Source organism: Cladophialophora psammophila (genome assembly GCF_000585535.1).
Source record: "Cladophialophora psammophila CBS 110553 chromosome Unknown aczJe-supercont1.1, whole genome shotgun sequence".
Classification (NCBI taxonomy): Eukaryota; Fungi; Ascomycota; class Eurotiomycetes; order Chaetothyriales; family Herpotrichiellaceae; genus Cladophialophora; species Cladophialophora psammophila.
Genome location: NW_006912922.1, coordinates 3,041,079 through 3,057,202, shown reverse-complemented (window position 1 = coordinate 3,057,202; position 16,124 = coordinate 3,041,079). Strand labels below are relative to the sequence as shown.

Sequence of the window (16,124 nt, the reverse complement as noted above, 5' to 3'; positions counted from 1 at the left end):
GAAGTGCGTGGGGAGATGGATCAATCTCTCCTACCCGTCTGATAATTGCAAGTGAATTCGCTGGGCAACCACGGCTTCTTGAAAGGTCCACATTCTCCGAGTCCAAGTTGACAGGTTGAGTTGGTACAAGATATCGTTCTCTGGCATAGAGGAGCTGCAGCGCATCATGAAAGAGTCTCGAGCTAGGACTAGAGCGGCGCTCTTGAAGCAGTCAGTCAGCTTGCGGATGGCTAACTTCTTAGGAGACGTTGTAAATGCGACTAAGATATTCTTTAGTCCGCCGAATATCAATGACTTTACATTGGCAATGTCAGCCCTAGAGCTTAATAGGATGTTCCGGAGCTCCAACAATTGGCAAAGAGGAAGCGAGTTTGAGGTTGGGTTTCCCAATCCATCAGACCACCTATCTGGCATTAGCGAGCGCTCAGAGAAATTCTCTATATATGTATATCATTGATCAACTTACACATGTGAAATCGCAGTAAAGGGGATACTGGGCTCCCACCCGACCACTTCAAGTTCAACGTTTAGCAGACGCGACTTGCTGTCCAAGAAGCGTGGCGTTCGGAGTAATATCAAGGAAATGCCACCACTGTGTAGTATGCTTTGGACTTTCTAAATATCTGGACTTACATGGCCGCAGCCACAGACAGAACTTCGCTTCCTGTACCAAGCACGGTTGACCCGGCGCAAAACAGCCGAGTGTGGCTCCCACCATCGGGGCCTGAAGACGAGTTGTTCGGATCTAGTGTGCTATGTAACATACGTGGCCTTGTCAATGTTGTTCGCTACGCAACGAATCCCTTGGCATTTTGAATGATCGAGGCCATGGTCGGGAATGGAGCCCTGTAGATAGCCGTAGTAGATGAAACGCATCCCATATCGATGCAACAAGTATGATAAAAACGCTTGATACCAGCCGAGATCTTGCATCTTTTCAAGCAACCACTGGCCGCCTAGTGGGCGGAGACTGAGTCGTGAACCATAGATATCTACCAGTTTGTGCTTGATGGTCTCTGCCAACAATACGATCGAGAGCTCAATTTCACCCGGCAAAACAGCCCGAAGGAGCTGCTGCAAATCATGATCCTCGGCATCTCTGGCAGTAGATGTTGCCTCAGCAAAGAGGCGAAGAATGTGAAGCGCCACGTCTACCTCCGAATTGATTCTCCCGAATGCGTGCTGTCTTTGCTGCTCGGAGGCCGAACCCGCCTTGCTTTCTAGATCCTTTAATCCTGAAACGAGAGCCTTTCCTGTAACAAACAGTCGCAGTGGCGTCCCGCCATTTTGCAGTTGATCCGGTGGACTAAGAACACCCTGGCGATCCAGATCCTGGAGTACTGTACAAGCCATTTGATGATCCCGTTTCAGAAGGCGGGTGAAGTAACTCGTCGTTGTAAAATCAGGCTGAACCGCAACGAAGCTTGATAGGTGGAACGGTATTTCTGCAACAGAAAACACAGTTTGGATAATGCCAAAATAAAGCCAATGCTGAAGAAAAGCCGCTGCAGTTGAAGGCTCTTTACCATCTAGCTCTCCTCTGAGCAGCTTGGTGATATCCCAACCAGACCGCCTTGGAAAGTCCTCGAAGCTGCCATGGTCGTAGCTGGAACATCCGAAGAGCAAGGGCACGGGCAATTCGTGCTGTCGAACCCTGGGCAGAGGAAGGTAATCCATATCACGCATAATCCGTCAAAGTGGTGGATGCCTCGAGAGGCTTATATTCCCAAGTCAACATGAGGGTGAGGCGGCTTGATGGAAGCGGGGCGTATCAATATCTCTCCCAATCCATGACAAGCTCTTAGCGCCACCCACCAACCCCAGGCTTCTGGCCTTAATCAATCTTGATATAGGCCGGGTCGGCCCGGCGGATTTCGGGTCGTAGGATATTGGCAACTTCAAGGTTCAAAACAAACGAGTTCTTCGATGGCTGGGAGATCGGAAATTTTGCTTGGACCAAGCTGGGGTCAAGGGTTGATCTCAAGTCATTTAACGAGGCTTTAATGTTGCCTACGGAACAAGACACACAAAGCCAACTAAATAGGTAGTTTTGGAGGCAGGAAGCGCGTTCTCTGCCTGCTCGTAACATTTCAAATCATTCATATCCGTGATACAAGATGACGGGGTATCTAATGTTCACATATCCTTGCTTTCTGAACACGCTTTTCGGTTTCCTCGTTCATAACTCCGTGTCCTTGCGTTGAGATTCATCAAAAGCAATCAGTCTTCTCGTCGCTCATTGGGGCAGTTCAAGTTTCTCATTCTCGACTGCGGTTCGGCGTCCACCTCCTCACATTGACATCCCGAATCTTATATCTTGAAAACAATAAGCCTATATCCACGTCCTTGCGCTTCTCTACATCTTTCAATGGTGGCGGGACATCCACATAACAAAGCACCAACTGTTTATGCACCTGTGCCTGTACTCGATTAATTCCATGTAACCACCACCAACTCTTCTTATTTGTTTTCTTCTCAATTGCTTTCCGTTGCTCCGGCGATGTAGATTCCGTCCAGTACGGATCGGTGTACGAGGGGATGATGACAACAGCAAACTCCGCATGAGAGAACGCCGGGCCACGGTTGTATAGGAGGTAGTCGGTCGAAAATTTGACGCCACTCCGTACAACCCAGCCTAAGGAGCGATAGTGGTGGTAGACCGTGTAAGAAATCATAAAAGGGTCGTCCGGCTCAGCGGGAACAGATAGGGATCGGGGAGGGTGATATGAATGACGGCGGAAGAGGGAGAGAAGAGAAGTGGGAGGGAGGACAGTATTGCTGTCATCGCAGTAGATATCGAGTACACCGAGGGCGTAGGAGAGGAAAAATGCCTCTTCAAGTGAGACATTCAAGTGCTCTTGGTTTTCTTGTTGAACGGGCTTTTCGCCTTCCGGGATGGCATCTTCAAGCGGCGAGGTGCCGGGACTTTTGATGGGTGATATCACGGGAGAACTGAGGTCAAATTCGCGTGCTTCGATGGTGGGAGAGAATCGGACCGTTTTCGTTCTTTGCAGTCGTTTCACTGGCCGGCCTTCAGCTTGACTTGTATCTGAACAAGTTGATGTAGGCGGTGGGGTTGGGATCCCATTTGCCTCGATTGCCTTTTTCCACTCCTCAAATTCATGTATTGAGTCGTTTTCCTTGTCTTCTTCAGCCTCAGGCGTTGGGGTCCCGCTAGCTGATTCTAATACACTGCCAATGTCACTGATGTTTTGAGCATTTGTTTTGAGAACGTTTTCCGTGAGAACGCCGTTAATGTGGCTGTTTAGACTACCATTCTGAGGCAGCTGATCCAAATTCAGCTTGTCGGATGTGTGGCTGAGATTGAGATTGACGTCGCCGTCCGGCTGTGACTCTGGCACCGGTTCCTGCTCAGCGCTGTCGTCCAACTCGACAATAACGTTACCGTTTTGCTGCAACTCCTCGGACAATTTCTGATCAATCTCTTCTTGCTCCTTCCGTGCCCGTTCTTGTTTCAGTTGCCTCCTTTGCTCCCTTCGAGACGCTGTGTTCTCTTCGGCCGTCCGGCCTTTCTTCTTTCTATTCTCTAACCAATTTGGCTCACTTCGGCTGAGACTACCTCTTCCAAAAAACCCCATTTCCCATAGTTTGCGTATCGTGTCCGGGTCGGTGACGTGGATGGAGGAGGTTGCCGAAGAGAAGTAGCCATTGTACGTCGGTCGAGTGGGCGGAGAAAGGACTTGGACCAGATATGAGAGGGCAATGGCAACTAATGACAAAGGATTGTGGGGGATTAAAACAGGAAGCGGATGGACTTCGATGGGGAGAAAATGGCGATGAATGTGGTTGTAGTTTGGTCTCTTGGGCCGTTTCGGGGGTTTGGAGGAAGGTGGTTTCGTCGACGGAGCCTCAGGGCCCACGGGAGGTGCAGAATCTGAGGCCATGATGGATTCCTAGCCCACGGTCAGCCTTGTGGAATTTTCACATGTTCCCAAAACAAATTCAGAGCCGGCAGTCGAAAGTCGATCCCTCAGATACCGTTGTAGTCTAATACATAAAGCCAACACTGGAGAGAAGCTGAAATCAAAGTGCAACCTCCTCGGCAAAAGCAAGATTGTCATCATCGGGAAGATGGAAATATCGCGTGGTGTGATTCAGAATTGGGCATACTCACGTCCGCATCCGGTCTGCCGTGTGGTGAACGGGAACAATCAAAGGAGGAATCAAAGTGAGGTGAACCAGTCCATCGCCGGTGGAGTGGAACAATCGTCCCGTTTGGAGCAGAAGACGAGGTGCAAGTCACTCGAAATGGAATTGTTTCTGCCAAATGGTGGTAAACGTTGGTCGGGTTGGGTTGCAGAGGTCTCACTCATCAGCTTTTGGTGGTCAAACCAATTGCAATTTTCGGGTGATGAAGTTCGCGGGGAAATGTTTGGCGACGGGAAATTTTGAGGTCGCTGGTCGCAGATTCTTGCCCTGGTCTGAAATTTCTCCAACACCAAAAATTACACCCAACCACGTCTCTGCGATTTTGAATCAACTGCGCCCGACCTCTCAACAGACATAGACGCAAGTAATAGAACAGCGCACGACACAATGCATCTCATGTACACCGAAGACCCCGTTACGGGCCAGCGAATCTACACACTGAAAAAGGTCCTCGACGGCACCGTCACAAAGTCCGCCCACCCTGCCCGATTTTCTCCAGATGATAAATACTCGAGGTAACAGTTGCGGTGCGCTGAGCTAGAACAACACTAACATAACGCGCAGACATCGAGTGACTCTGAAGAAACGATATGGGCTCCTTCTGACACAGCAGAGTGCGTTTCGTGGCTACGCGATCTGACCTCCCAAGAGCTCGACGACTGATTTTGTTCGCAGATAATGAGAAGAAATGACGGGATTCCCAAGGCGTTATGGAGGTCGGCGTCATCATGCAAAAGCTGGAAAGGGGGGGGAGGGAAAATATACCCAGACAAGATTCGGGGGAGCAGGGTGTCACAGCGCATTCAATACATTGATTGACAAGATCAACTATGCTACCGCTTTCTCGAGTTGACTGTTCGGCCACCCCCTACCCTCGGTCTTCCCGTGGTGTGGCCCCTGGCCCCTGAAAGGATGCCTGGCAGTATATCCTCATCCATCAGATCCTTTTCCCTCCTCGTATCCCTCTTCATCTGCGCCATGGCTCTCACGTACTCCTTCTGATCCTCCGCCAGAATCAGCTCATTTCCCCATCCACCCCTGCCCCCTCCCCCGTGCCGCGGCCCTTGCCATTTCTGATTTGCGCTGCCACTCGTGGGTTTTGGAACCGAAAAGACGTTGCCTTTATTATTCCATTGCATGTTCTTTTTCAAATGCAACTTCACCTCTCCTTTATCATTGGTCGTACAAGTTACCCTGGTCAGGGTGGGTTTCCCGCACCGGGGGCAGAACTGCTTAGACATGTCCCTGGTGGTGGAGAAACAGGCGTGACATCGCAGGATGAACTGTTTGATCTGCGAGATCCTTTGGCAGGTCTTGGTGGAGATGAGATTCAGGTTCATTTGGAGGAGAACGTTTTGCATCGCGAAGTCGCCCGTCATGGTGGCTACTTGGAGATGTTTGGGCGAAGACTGTGACAATCTGCTGCTTCCAGATTCATCCAGGGCTTGTCGGCGTTTAATGTTGGAGGGGGTGATCCATCCTTCTGAGTCAGAGCCATCTTCGTTCTCTGTCGGTTGTTTAGATATTATCTCTGACGGGGGTGCTGAGGGTTGTGCTGCTGCCTCTGTGGTATCCTCGCCGACCTCGACGGAGTCGTCTGTTTTGTCTTGCTTTTGGCTCTCTGGCCCTTCGAGCGTCATGGTTTCCACCTTACCCTCAATAGAGTCCAATTCCTTTTCTGCTTCATTTTCCACATCCTCTTCCATATTCTCTGCACTCAAAATCTGATCCCGAATCTCCCCTTCCTTCACTGCGTCCTGCTGCGGCGGCGGCGCCCCATTAAGCCTCTTCTGTCCGGGGGCTGTCCTCAACCTCCAATTGCCCCCATTCCTCTCACATTCGATCTCATATGCCAATGCCAAAATCTCAAAATCGGTGTGGCTCAGCACGGCGGCGTCGCCCGTCTTTCGCGCAAACTCTCTCACGACCTTTAAACTCTCGGGGTTCGGCGATCGTATGGTCAGGAAGGGTTTGTAGAGGGTTTCGACTCTGATCCTTGCTTCTTCGGCCTTGATTTCAGCGAGGACAGAGGGTGTGGTCACTAGGACATGGCCGTTGGCGAGGAGCGTGGAGATCCCAGGCGTATTGAGCAGGAGCGGCGAAGCGTCGAGGATTATAGTATGAACCGGCTTCTTCTCAGTTTCCTGAGACGCGAGAGAAGAGTCGGTCATGCTGGAAGCCCTCGGTGAGTTTCGGTAATTGCAGGTTGACTCGTTCTTGCTCGTTCATGGTAACATGTATTAAAGCCTGGGCTTGTGCGCCTCAAAAATTCAAGTCGCGATACATACGTCAGGCAGGGCCAGGTTAGGCGGCCAATTAGATCCGGCCAAGTGCCTAGTGGGAGCTATTGTGAATGGACCGCGCTGCCCCACCACTATCCCCACCATATTACTAAGTACTCGGTCTTCCTTCCTCTTTCTATCACCAGTCTATGAAAACTACTTAGCAGGGACCAGAAAGGCTTTTCGTACATTGCGAGCTTGTACGTTGTGCATGAAGGCAAATCTACAACCCTCTCGTTTCTGTCTGTCTACTGTTCAAAACATAAACCATGCTCGATCCGCCATAGTCATCTAGCTAGACCTAACCTCTTTTGAATGATAAACCAAACAGAATTGAAGCAATCAAACAAGACATGACCCTTCCACTGTGCAGCAAATCCAAAATCCTCCACTCGAGAACATGACGTCCTTTTTCAGTCCTTGAAAGAGTGAACTTCAGATAATGATACTAATCTCACACCCCTTCAGCGTTATCGGACCATCCCGCTCCCCAGCCTCGGCAAACTCTGCCTTCTAACGAACTGGGCCTGACTCGTCCTCCTCGAATTCAGTTCTCTCGAAGCATTGGTATTCGTCCTCGAGAGCCTTCTAGACTCTGAAGTCCCAGATGCGGAACGCAGGTAGGAGAGGCGACGGCCGTCATTATCGGTGCGTGCATCTGCCAGGGATTGGGCGAAGGGCGATCTCTTCCGAAGGGTAGGGCCATAGTAGTAGATGACATAGACGGCAAGGACGAGGAGGGTAGCTATGCAAGCGAGAATGGTACAAGCATAGTTCAGATGGCGGCGACCTCCAATATCTGCGGATTATGGCATTAGTCCACACCTTCAACACAGGACACAGTCAAGCTTACTTTCAAAGAACGGTGTAGCTGGAATAGTAAGAACGCCGGCAAGGAAATCTCTCGACCACCCATTCCCGCCCGTGGCAGACGCAGAGTACGGACCGTAGGCGCAAATCATGTAGTCGATGGTGGCCATGTAGATGGCATAGTTGGCTAGACCGACAAGAGCAGCGAAGATCATGGAGCCGATCCAGTGAATCGGGGGTCCTTGAATTGTCCAGGCAAAACCAAACAATCCAATAGGCAGGCAAGGAGCCGTCCAGAGAAGCCACCAGAGCCGCGATTCGTATTGGGCTTTTTCGTCGCCGGGCTTGGATTCCCTTTCGTGAATATTGCGCTTGATGGCTGGAATGAACGTGATCCACGCAATGATGTACCCAACCCCCAGGGGCAGAAAGGCTAAGCCGACTGCAAAGACTGCAAAGTGCCACTGCGCATATACCAGAGAGAAAGATTGAATGAACATGAAGATGAGCGCATCGCTGAAACCGCTGAGCAGCGATAGTGTGAGGACGATGGGCTCGGTAAGGAACATCTTGAATGGGCGGATCCAAGTGATGACGATTTCCTTCACCGAGAAGCGGTCTCTGAAGGGTTCGAGTTCGTTCGGCCCCCAGATGTTTTCACCGGTGGCTTTGCGTCTTCTCTTCGCAACTCGATCCATGATGATAGTCGACCGTGTTTCGGGGACCAGAAAGAAATGGCAAGCCTGGACAAAGCCACCAAAGATGAGCTGGATCCAGATCGTCCACCTCCAGCTGCTGACATATTGTTCAACAAATCCTCCGACTATTGGCCCAAGGACGGAACCGAAGACAGACGAGAAGACCACATAAGCCACAGCATATTGCTGATTATCCGAATCCCACATATCGGCTGGTAAGAGGTTAGTGAAAGAGTAATGCATCAGGCGGGAAAGGCTGACCAATCATTCCCAAGGTCACCGAGCCTCCAGCAGAGCTGAGACCGCCCAGGGCTCTCCCAACCATGATGGATGCGAAGTTAGGGGCCAAGGCGACAGGAAGTTGCCAAATATTAACCAGGGTCAACGAGAGCTGCAGGATAGGCCATCGGCCAAGTTCCTCGCTCCAAGGCGCCCACAGCTCGCAGCCGAATGCATAGAGTACCAAGAAGATCATGGCGCCGCACCGTGCAGCTTGCATACTGACGTGGTATTCCTCCGAAATACCTTTGAGCCCATTAGAGTAGAGGCTAGTATTGAAATTCATGGACAGTTGAACCAGGAAGATTACAGTCAGGATTGTCCACTTCTTCCATTCGGGATAGGCATAGCCGAGTTCGCTCAAGCAGTCCTCCTCAGTAATTTCGATTTTGTCAAAGGTTTCGGCTTCGTCTTCGAATTCCTTGTCGGCCTTCTGTTGAGGCAGTGTCCTACCGACCTGCTCCGCTTGTTGCTGGGCATCGTCGTCTGGCTTCACGGTAGACGCTCTCTCCCACTCCCCGTTTTCCTCCTTGCCGTCTGTCGAAGTCTCCGACTCTGCGGAGGGCATGTTGAATTGCGGATGTCGATCACGCGGCGCCATGGTGAAACAAAAGATGCGATCAGAAGACCAGTGATCGCTTATCCAGGCATCGAAATGGCAGGCGTACCAATTTGTCCCCAGGTCGTGTCAGCAACTGTAAAGGAGAAATATGGGGGAATGGAGCAAGTATATACAAGTTATGCTTGGTGAATATGGATAGGACGTGCCCCCGACAAGGGTGCCTCAGTCAACCAAGGGCCTTGAGTAGCAAAATACGAGGGGCTATGATATCAACAGTATCCATCTGATACCCTCGAAGTGGAGCAGGAGGATGACGGCTCGAATAAAAAGTCAAAGCTCTGCACAATGACGAAGGAACGATTATGGCCAGCTTCCAGAAACCTTGGACGAGTCAGGCGCAACCTTGAGGGCGGGATGCTCGAGGGAGGCGCGCCTCTCGCCATCCGACCCTTCATTCATCATCCAATACAATTGGTATATTGGGTTGATCTCCCTCGCAGCCCATCGAGGGTCATGATGGCGGCACCAGTGGTGATGACCGTATTGGTGTTATCAACCGATGGAATGACGTCGACGGCTCGCCCTTCAGGCACCATCTGTGCCATCAGGCCTTCCGCCGGAATCTTAGAAGAAACAAGCAGTGATCTGCTCGGGAATCGGCCATGATGTGTGTTTTAAGTGGGCGCCAAGCATTTTATATGGTTCCATTGGCGCAACACGAGTCAGCTTGAATACGGAATACAGATCGGTGACAGCGCTTGAAGAGGGAGCGAGGGAGACATGAAGGGACCTGGTCGAGAGAATGGCAATCGTGGCAATGGCAAATCAATGCAGAAGCCGCCCATGCTGCCTGTCACACGACCTCGTGCCGCCAGACTCCATACTCCATACCCAACCATCATCTTTGTCCACCTAGACCCCCAGGCTCCCTCTGTGGCCATTCGCCGAGATCGACATTCATCCTCCAAATCCTGCAAGCTTTACCATAACTCCATCGACGTTATTCCACATTAAACCAGACCTGGCCCCCTTTTCATTGTGTTGTAACATTGCGTTAATCGTTTCCGAGCTACCAGCCTTGGGTAGATGACCACCAACGCCGCGCTGACAGCAAAAGTTCAAGAGCAACTATTTCATGAATAAATTGGGAGCACTCTTTTCCTAGCTCTTTGTTGCAGCGTCGGGAGCCGCCCTGGGTGAGTCCCGGCAGCTCCGCGTCTTGCCATCACCGGATTTGCCGTCGCGTTGCTGCCCTCTGAACCATCATCCTGGAAGACCTGTAGGGTGTTGATCGCCCAGTAAGCATCGGCAAAGTCTGCGGGATTATTCGCCACATAGTCTTCGCATGTCGGTGCCAGAGATGCACAAGACGATGTGTTCCAGACAGCACCAGCCCACTACACAGAATCAATCAGCACAAGCGCGCTAGGGCCAAAATGAGGCGATATGCTTACCTGCCCGCAGAAGGTTGTGTCAAAGACGATCTGGAGATTCTTGAAATGATCGTCGATGTTGAATGAGCCTTGGAACAGCGAGTTTGGGGTACCCCAGTTTTCGGACGGGGCCGGATTGCTGCTGACAATATCATCGGGGAAGGTCCCTCGTGGGAAGAACCATATTTTGATGAAATCCGACGTCCACTCGGTTGCAAAAACCCCTCCGCCGGCCTCATTGAATTCGGGTCCAAAGGTCAAATTGGAAATGTCGCCAATTGAACATCCCGCATTCATGGGTTGATCGGGGGCATTGACGTCGCAGTTCGATGTGATCAATTCGCCTGAGAAGTCGGTGCTGTTGCTGACCACCGCGCCTTGTCCGGTATGCAAAGTCATAGAGTTCGTAGGTTGGTCGTTGACTCCCTCGACGATATCGATCTCTCCGTTGTTCGGCCAGTCTGCCCCCACCATCCAGAACGCAGGCCAAGTGCCACAGACACCACCAGGCATGTGGACAATGTCGGCAACGACCAAGGCATGTTGGAATGATTGTGTTGATGAGACCCGTACAGCAGCTCGACCCTGTGGAGCGACGTTTTCAGTGTCCACACCCATATAGATGGCGAACGAAGCATTGCCTCCCTCTATGAACCCTGCTATTCCTGTTGAATTTGCTTGCTCCAGAGATTGGAACTGTACGAGACCATCAGTGGGATCCGGGTCCGTGAAGAAGTCGAAGCCTTGCCAGAAGGCGTCTCCGGAATAATCTTGGATTAACTGGTACACAGCCAAAGTGGGTTGGAGGACAATGCTGACCAGCAGCAGGAGCAGCAAAGTTCGCGCCATCCCGATGGCGATGTCTTCTACCTGAAAGGATTGAGATTTGGTCGAAATGAACGTTTCTTGATTGCTGAACTAGCAATAGAGAGCGTGGGAAGGAGAAAGGTGCAAGCCGTGATTCAATCACCGAGCGAGAGGAGGAATATCGGGCAGGAAAAAAAACAAAAAACAAAGAAGAGCAATGTCGCAACGTGAGCAGAACGAAGGAGAGGCTTGCAAACAGAACCTGTCAAGAGACGAAGAGCAGTGAAAGAAGATCAGTTGACACCTTTTTGATATGAATAAACATTCCCGGAATGAATTCGCAGGGAAGGGGCGCAGCCGGGAAACCTCGTGCATTTTTCTGCCGGTACCATTTTAGAGAAAATGCCATTCTTGAGAATGTGGTCCTTCTGGCATCCATCATGCTGAGTCTGGAATCTGGAATCTGCCAACTTGGAGACATGGACGACCGCCTGGGCAGCCATGCTCAGTACTCACCCCAAGGCGGGCGCCGTCAACGATAGGCGATGGTAGTAGATAGACATCTTGGTAGTTTCCAAGCGGGCCATTCATTGAGCCAGTCGAGATGGAACCGCGTTGACGAGGGTGAAACGAAAGCTCAGAGGAGTGAATGAGAGTGATGTGAGGTGGTGAAACGCGTTTCGGCAATCTCTCTCCATCCCGCCGCATCGCGTTCGCAGGCGCTAAAATCGTCTGGTCACTGGTCATTGTTGCTCCACGCCCACATCCGACCCGACCACCAAACATTCCTCGACTGAAACGACCTTCTAGCCTCCAAGAGGCTTGTTGCTCTACGCTTCGACTCCGTATTAGCTCATTGCGCAAGATATGGCTGTTCTATTTCAGATCCCCCCTTGGCCGCTATCATGACCGCGGTGTTACCGCCACAGCCCACTGCGCCCGCACCGACAGCGAAACTTGATACAACTACCCAGACTCCCATTGCTGACCTTGCTCCCTCCCACTCGGAGCCTGCTGCCCACATTCTAGCACAGGTTGCTCTTGTCTGGCCCTATTCTAGCTCAACAGGAACACTTGCCTTGTTATTAGCTGACCCTGACATTCGCCGACGGAAATCTAGGGGCCAGGTTAAAGTCGTATTCCGCAGTGGGTGCGCAAGGGAGGTTGCAAAGACCCAGGTGGGCATTGGGGATACCGTGAAGCTTGCATTGGTCGGTTGCGAGTGGAAAGAGACGGGCAGTGTTGTTTCTACACCAGGTAGAAAGATAAATTGGGACCTTGAATACAGTACTCGTGTCCTTCTACAAGTCCTACGCGGACACCAAGAGACGGCCGGGGTGGATTTTGCCGGAAATGAGACCAACTCTTCGACTGCAAATGGACTACTTTCCTATCTCCATGGAGGAGCCGATGAACGAGGAGTGCTTAACGGTGTTATTCATCACCAATCCAACACAATCCATGTTCCATTCTTAACACCCAGAAAGCCAGTCGGGAATCATTCCATCGGAACTTTTATTGATGCTGCCTTGGAATCTTCGGCGGAAGACGATGGCTATATCCTCGGTCGAGGTCGAAAGCGTACCAAATTCGCGAGAAGCAGTGGAGCATGGAGTCTCGTCGACTCGGAGGACAGCCATTTAGGCGCCACCCAAAAGGCTGACGTGAAGGATGAAGATGCTACACAAGGTCAAAGTCCTCAAGCTAAAGATGTTGTTCTGGCTCCAGAGCCAGCTGCCCTTGGCGAAGAAGATACAACGGAACCTCAGACGACCAGCCAAGTCTCGAGAGAGGATGTGCACCAATTTTCTAGAGTTCAAGCAACTGAAGAAGACATGGTCGACATCTCGACCTCAACTCCTGCTGAATCAATATTCCCTCACCCGGTGACCCAACCACTGGTGATGGGGCCGCCTCAGACGCCACTCAGAGCTCCTCCCCACCTGCAACCAGTGATAAGTGGTATGGATGATCTTGACGCCAGCGACGGCTCGGAGGCTGCGACCACACCGCGACTTCTTCCTATACCATCTCCTGGACTTCCTCTAGTGTCTCCGTTAGTCGATCGTTCGGGAGTCGAGATCGGATATTTTCCGCCATTAGATGTGAGCATATCACAATTGGACGCGTCGAGCGAGAAGGAGAAAGGGGCCGTAGTCCCAGATATAACGACAGGGGAGTCGATTGATCATCAATCACTACATTCTGATGAGTCCCCAGTGGCTGTAGAGGAGATCTCAATGTCACAGAACACGGTCGAAGGCTTCGAGATTGAAGTTGCCGCGCACGGAGATACTGTGCAGGTATCTCCCGGGTCCGAAATGGAGATCAAAGGTCAGGAAACTGCAAAGAAACCCGCATATGAGGCGCCACAATGGCTTTCGTCACTGGAGTCCACCATTGATCGAGAACTTTTTCATTCACAAAATGAGCCAGCTACGCAAAATGCTTCCCAACGTACCCCTCAAACTGTCGAAGTTGAGGATGATGATCTCTATGGCGCTCCTGTTGATATACCGAAGGCCAGCGGTTCTTTTACGACGTCACCTTCAGTTGAACGGCCTAGAAGTCCACTCGATGTGCTTGAACAATTTCTGCAAATGTCTCCAGTCACAGCCGCTATTTCCTCAACTCCCTTCGAATCGACTGGCTGGAAAAATGCGCCGAATACACCTCCGCAACAGGTCGCGCCTGAAAATATAGCCATAGAAACCCAGCAGGAAAAGACTCCAGTTTCTGCTGTCGAGAATCGATGCCCTGGCATGTATCCGGAATCACAGTCGCCGTTTAGGCAGAACCGTGATCACCCGGCGAGTCCTGTCAACCTCACTCGTCCTTCGTCGAGTCAAGCCTCACGACCGCAGTCATTCGATGGGAATGTAGATGAGCAAGAGCACTTCAGGGAGTACGTCAAACGTCTTTCTCAGGATTTTGTCAGTGTAGGATCCTCAAAGCAGCTGATACCTGATATCGATTCCTCTCAAGACGGCAATCCAAGTCAGATGGAGGTGGACACCGATGTGTCAACGGTGACAGTCAAAGTTGATGAAGGATCTAATGTCGAGTCCACTGGATATATCACGGAAGATGTGGATCAGGGGACAATTCAACCGGCGATGACGGAAGGAGTCAAAGAAGCAGATCAACATCTTCTACCTGCTGCAATGGGCAGGGAGATGAATCTCGAGTCCAATCTAATAGAACATATCGACGCGCACGAACCTCATGCACTGCTACCCACACCAGACCAGTCCCAGGTGCAACGCTTATCGCCTGAGCCTGAAACGCCGAAGGCAGTCCAGGAGCTGACGGAGGCTGCATTTCTATCGCCCAGTTATACACAAGAGAACGAGGGTGATTCGCAAGAGTCTATATTTACCATGCGAAAGGAAGCGACCGCAGCTACATGGGAGGAGACAGAGACCGTATGGGTCTCACGAGGCGAAGCAACGCTGTCAACAATAGCGGAAAGAGCTAGTGCTATGCAAGAGCCATCGCAGGAAATTCAGAAGGGATCAGTCGCCGAAAATGGCCCCCTATCGCAACCAACGGAGGCAGGCACAAGTCCTGCGATTATCAAACCTATCTCCACGCTGCATCTAGATACAGTCACACCTCGTCGAAGCTCACAACGGTTATTAGCAAAAAAGTCTTCCATGGCAGCGAACATATCTAGTCCGTATTTTACACCTCGCAAGTCCACTCAACAGCTTCACTTATCGCAAATGCGGAAAGAGAATATACATCCTGCGACGGATGACAGCAGCCTTCCATCATCGCCAACGCAAGAGGAAGCTGAGGAGCTGCTACTGTCGACTGCAGTCCAAGAGGTCGAGCAGGTTGACACTGATACTGCACTTGTTTCCCCGTATCGTAAGACAAACAGATCGGCATCCACCAGACACACGGGCACCACAACCCCTCTTACATACTTTACTCACTTGCGTTTGTTGCATGAACACTTCGGTCGTCTGGTAGACGTCATTGCCGCATGCACAGATTCTTCGTCGGAACCACAACAGGCGAAAGCAGGACGGAAGGATTATCATACTATCCTACGACTCGCGGATCCTTCTCTCGCCCCTGAGGCGCACTCGGCAATATCTGTTCAAGTATTTCGACCTGTTCAGACAGCACTTCCCACAGCCCATCGCGGCGATGTGGTCGTCCTTCGGAACTTCAAAGTCCAGACCTTTCGCAGACAGCTCATACTATTGAGTACCGACACATCTTCCTGGGCAGTGTTCAAAGCCAGAGTCGGCGCGATCATGAGCTGGTCAGACGTGGTTATTTCTGGCCCTCCTCTCGAATATGGACTCGCTGAAACAAACCGAGTCAGGCTTATGTTTAGCTGGTGGAATAGGGGTGGTAAGGAAATATTCAATGTTGAGCCTGCCACACAAGTTGAGCATCTACAAGCCGAAAATGGTTCTCCCGACCTTCGTCACGGTTCTCCCAGACTCAAAGAATCACCACAAGCCAGCCGTACAGTAAAGCCTACAAGCCGTCGTCGAAAGGGCGGTAAGAGCGACGACTTTAGCAACAGAGGGGAGATCCTTGAGCATTTAGAATCCCCAACTAGTCGGGCTAAAGCGAAAGACGACGACAAAATTGCCGACAGGACAGACGAAAATGAGACCTTTCCGCATCCAGCTAACACGACTATCGGCACTCACAACAGCAATGGAACAACAGGTGCCTCTGTACATCGACGAAGGGCCAACGAGACCGACAACTTCGGCGACGAGGGAGATGAAGACGTGGCCATGGTTGGTGACGATTGGGAACAGAGCATCCCTCTCTCGGACAAAACCAACCGACGCAGAGAATCCACCATTTCTACCACGGCCCCTTCAGAATCCGGAAAACCATTCACCCCGCGACGGAGTGCGAGGCGTAGGAAGCGGTCTCCCAGCCTCGTGCATGAATTGCGGGATGGCACCAGGTATGTGGATGCTGACCGAAGGAGGAGTGGCAGTGTTGTGCACGAGTTGAGGGATGGTGCGACTTATGTGGACGAATAGAACAGTATTACCTTTGGTGTTGGTATTGGTGTCCACTGTTAATGGAATATCGGCAAGTC

At 51.3% G+C, this 16,124-nt stretch overlaps 8 protein-coding genes across 8 annotated transcripts; 2 read left to right on the top strand and 6 right to left on the bottom strand.

Annotated features, from left to right (window-relative positions):
- Positions 1–30: 30 nt before the first annotated feature.
- On the bottom strand, positions 31–402 carry A1O5_01074 (uncharacterized protein; the record flags this gene model as incomplete). Its single annotated transcript, XM_007741693.1, has 1 exon — positions 31–402. A coding segment is annotated over one exon (372 nt), but the record flags the coding sequence as incomplete, so codon positions are not given.
- A 351-nt stretch (positions 403–753) lies between these two features.
- A1O5_01073 (uncharacterized protein) lies at positions 754–1,353 on the bottom strand (the record flags this gene model as incomplete). Its single annotated transcript, XM_007741692.1, has 1 exon — positions 754–1,353. One exon carries the CDS (start codon positions 1,351–1,353, stop codon positions 754–756), a length of 600 nt encoding a protein of 199 aa, XP_007739882.1.
- Positions 1,354–2,258: 905 nt separating this feature from the next.
- Positions 2,259–3,905, bottom strand: A1O5_01072 (tRNA-intron endonuclease, archaea type; the record flags this gene model as incomplete). Its single annotated transcript, XM_007741691.1, has 1 exon — positions 2,259–3,905. One exon carries the CDS (start codon positions 3,903–3,905, stop codon positions 2,259–2,261), a length of 1,647 nt encoding a protein of 548 aa, XP_007739881.1.
- A 652-nt stretch (positions 3,906–4,557) lies between these two features.
- A1O5_01071 (H/ACA ribonucleoprotein complex subunit 3) lies at positions 4,558–4,810 on the top strand (the record flags this gene model as incomplete). Its single annotated transcript, XM_007741690.1, has 2 exons — positions 4,558–4,685; positions 4,735–4,810. The coding sequence occupies 2 exons, from the start codon at positions 4,558–4,560 to the stop codon at positions 4,808–4,810; spliced, it is 204 nt and encodes a 67-aa protein (XP_007739880.1).
- Positions 4,811–5,003: 193 nt separating this feature from the next.
- On the bottom strand, positions 5,004–6,341 carry A1O5_01070 (uncharacterized protein; the record flags this gene model as incomplete). Its single annotated transcript, XM_007741689.1, has 1 exon — positions 5,004–6,341. One exon carries the CDS (start codon positions 6,339–6,341, stop codon positions 5,004–5,006), a length of 1,338 nt encoding a protein of 445 aa, XP_007739879.1.
- Positions 6,342–6,922: 581 nt separating this feature from the next.
- A1O5_01069 (uncharacterized protein) lies at positions 6,923–8,840 on the bottom strand (the record flags this gene model as incomplete). The annotated part of the gene is made up of 3 exons (XM_007741688.1): positions 6,923–7,251; positions 7,306–8,172; positions 8,222–8,840. 3 exons carry the CDS (start codon positions 8,838–8,840, stop codon positions 6,923–6,925), a joined length of 1,815 nt encoding a protein of 604 aa, XP_007739878.1.
- A 1,094-nt stretch (positions 8,841–9,934) lies between these two features.
- On the bottom strand, positions 9,935–11,083 carry A1O5_01068 (uncharacterized protein; the record flags this gene model as incomplete). The annotated part of the gene is made up of 2 exons (XM_007741687.1): positions 9,935–10,198; positions 10,256–11,083. The coding sequence occupies 2 exons, from the start codon at positions 11,081–11,083 to the stop codon at positions 9,935–9,937; spliced, it is 1,092 nt and encodes a 363-aa protein (XP_007739877.1).
- An 863-nt stretch (positions 11,084–11,946) lies between these two features.
- On the top strand, positions 11,947–16,065 carry A1O5_01067 (uncharacterized protein; the record flags this gene model as incomplete). The annotated part of the gene is made up of 1 exon (XM_007741686.1): positions 11,947–16,065. One exon carries the CDS (start codon positions 11,947–11,949, stop codon positions 16,063–16,065), a length of 4,119 nt encoding a protein of 1,372 aa, XP_007739876.1.
- Positions 16,066–16,124: the final 59 nt, after the last annotated feature.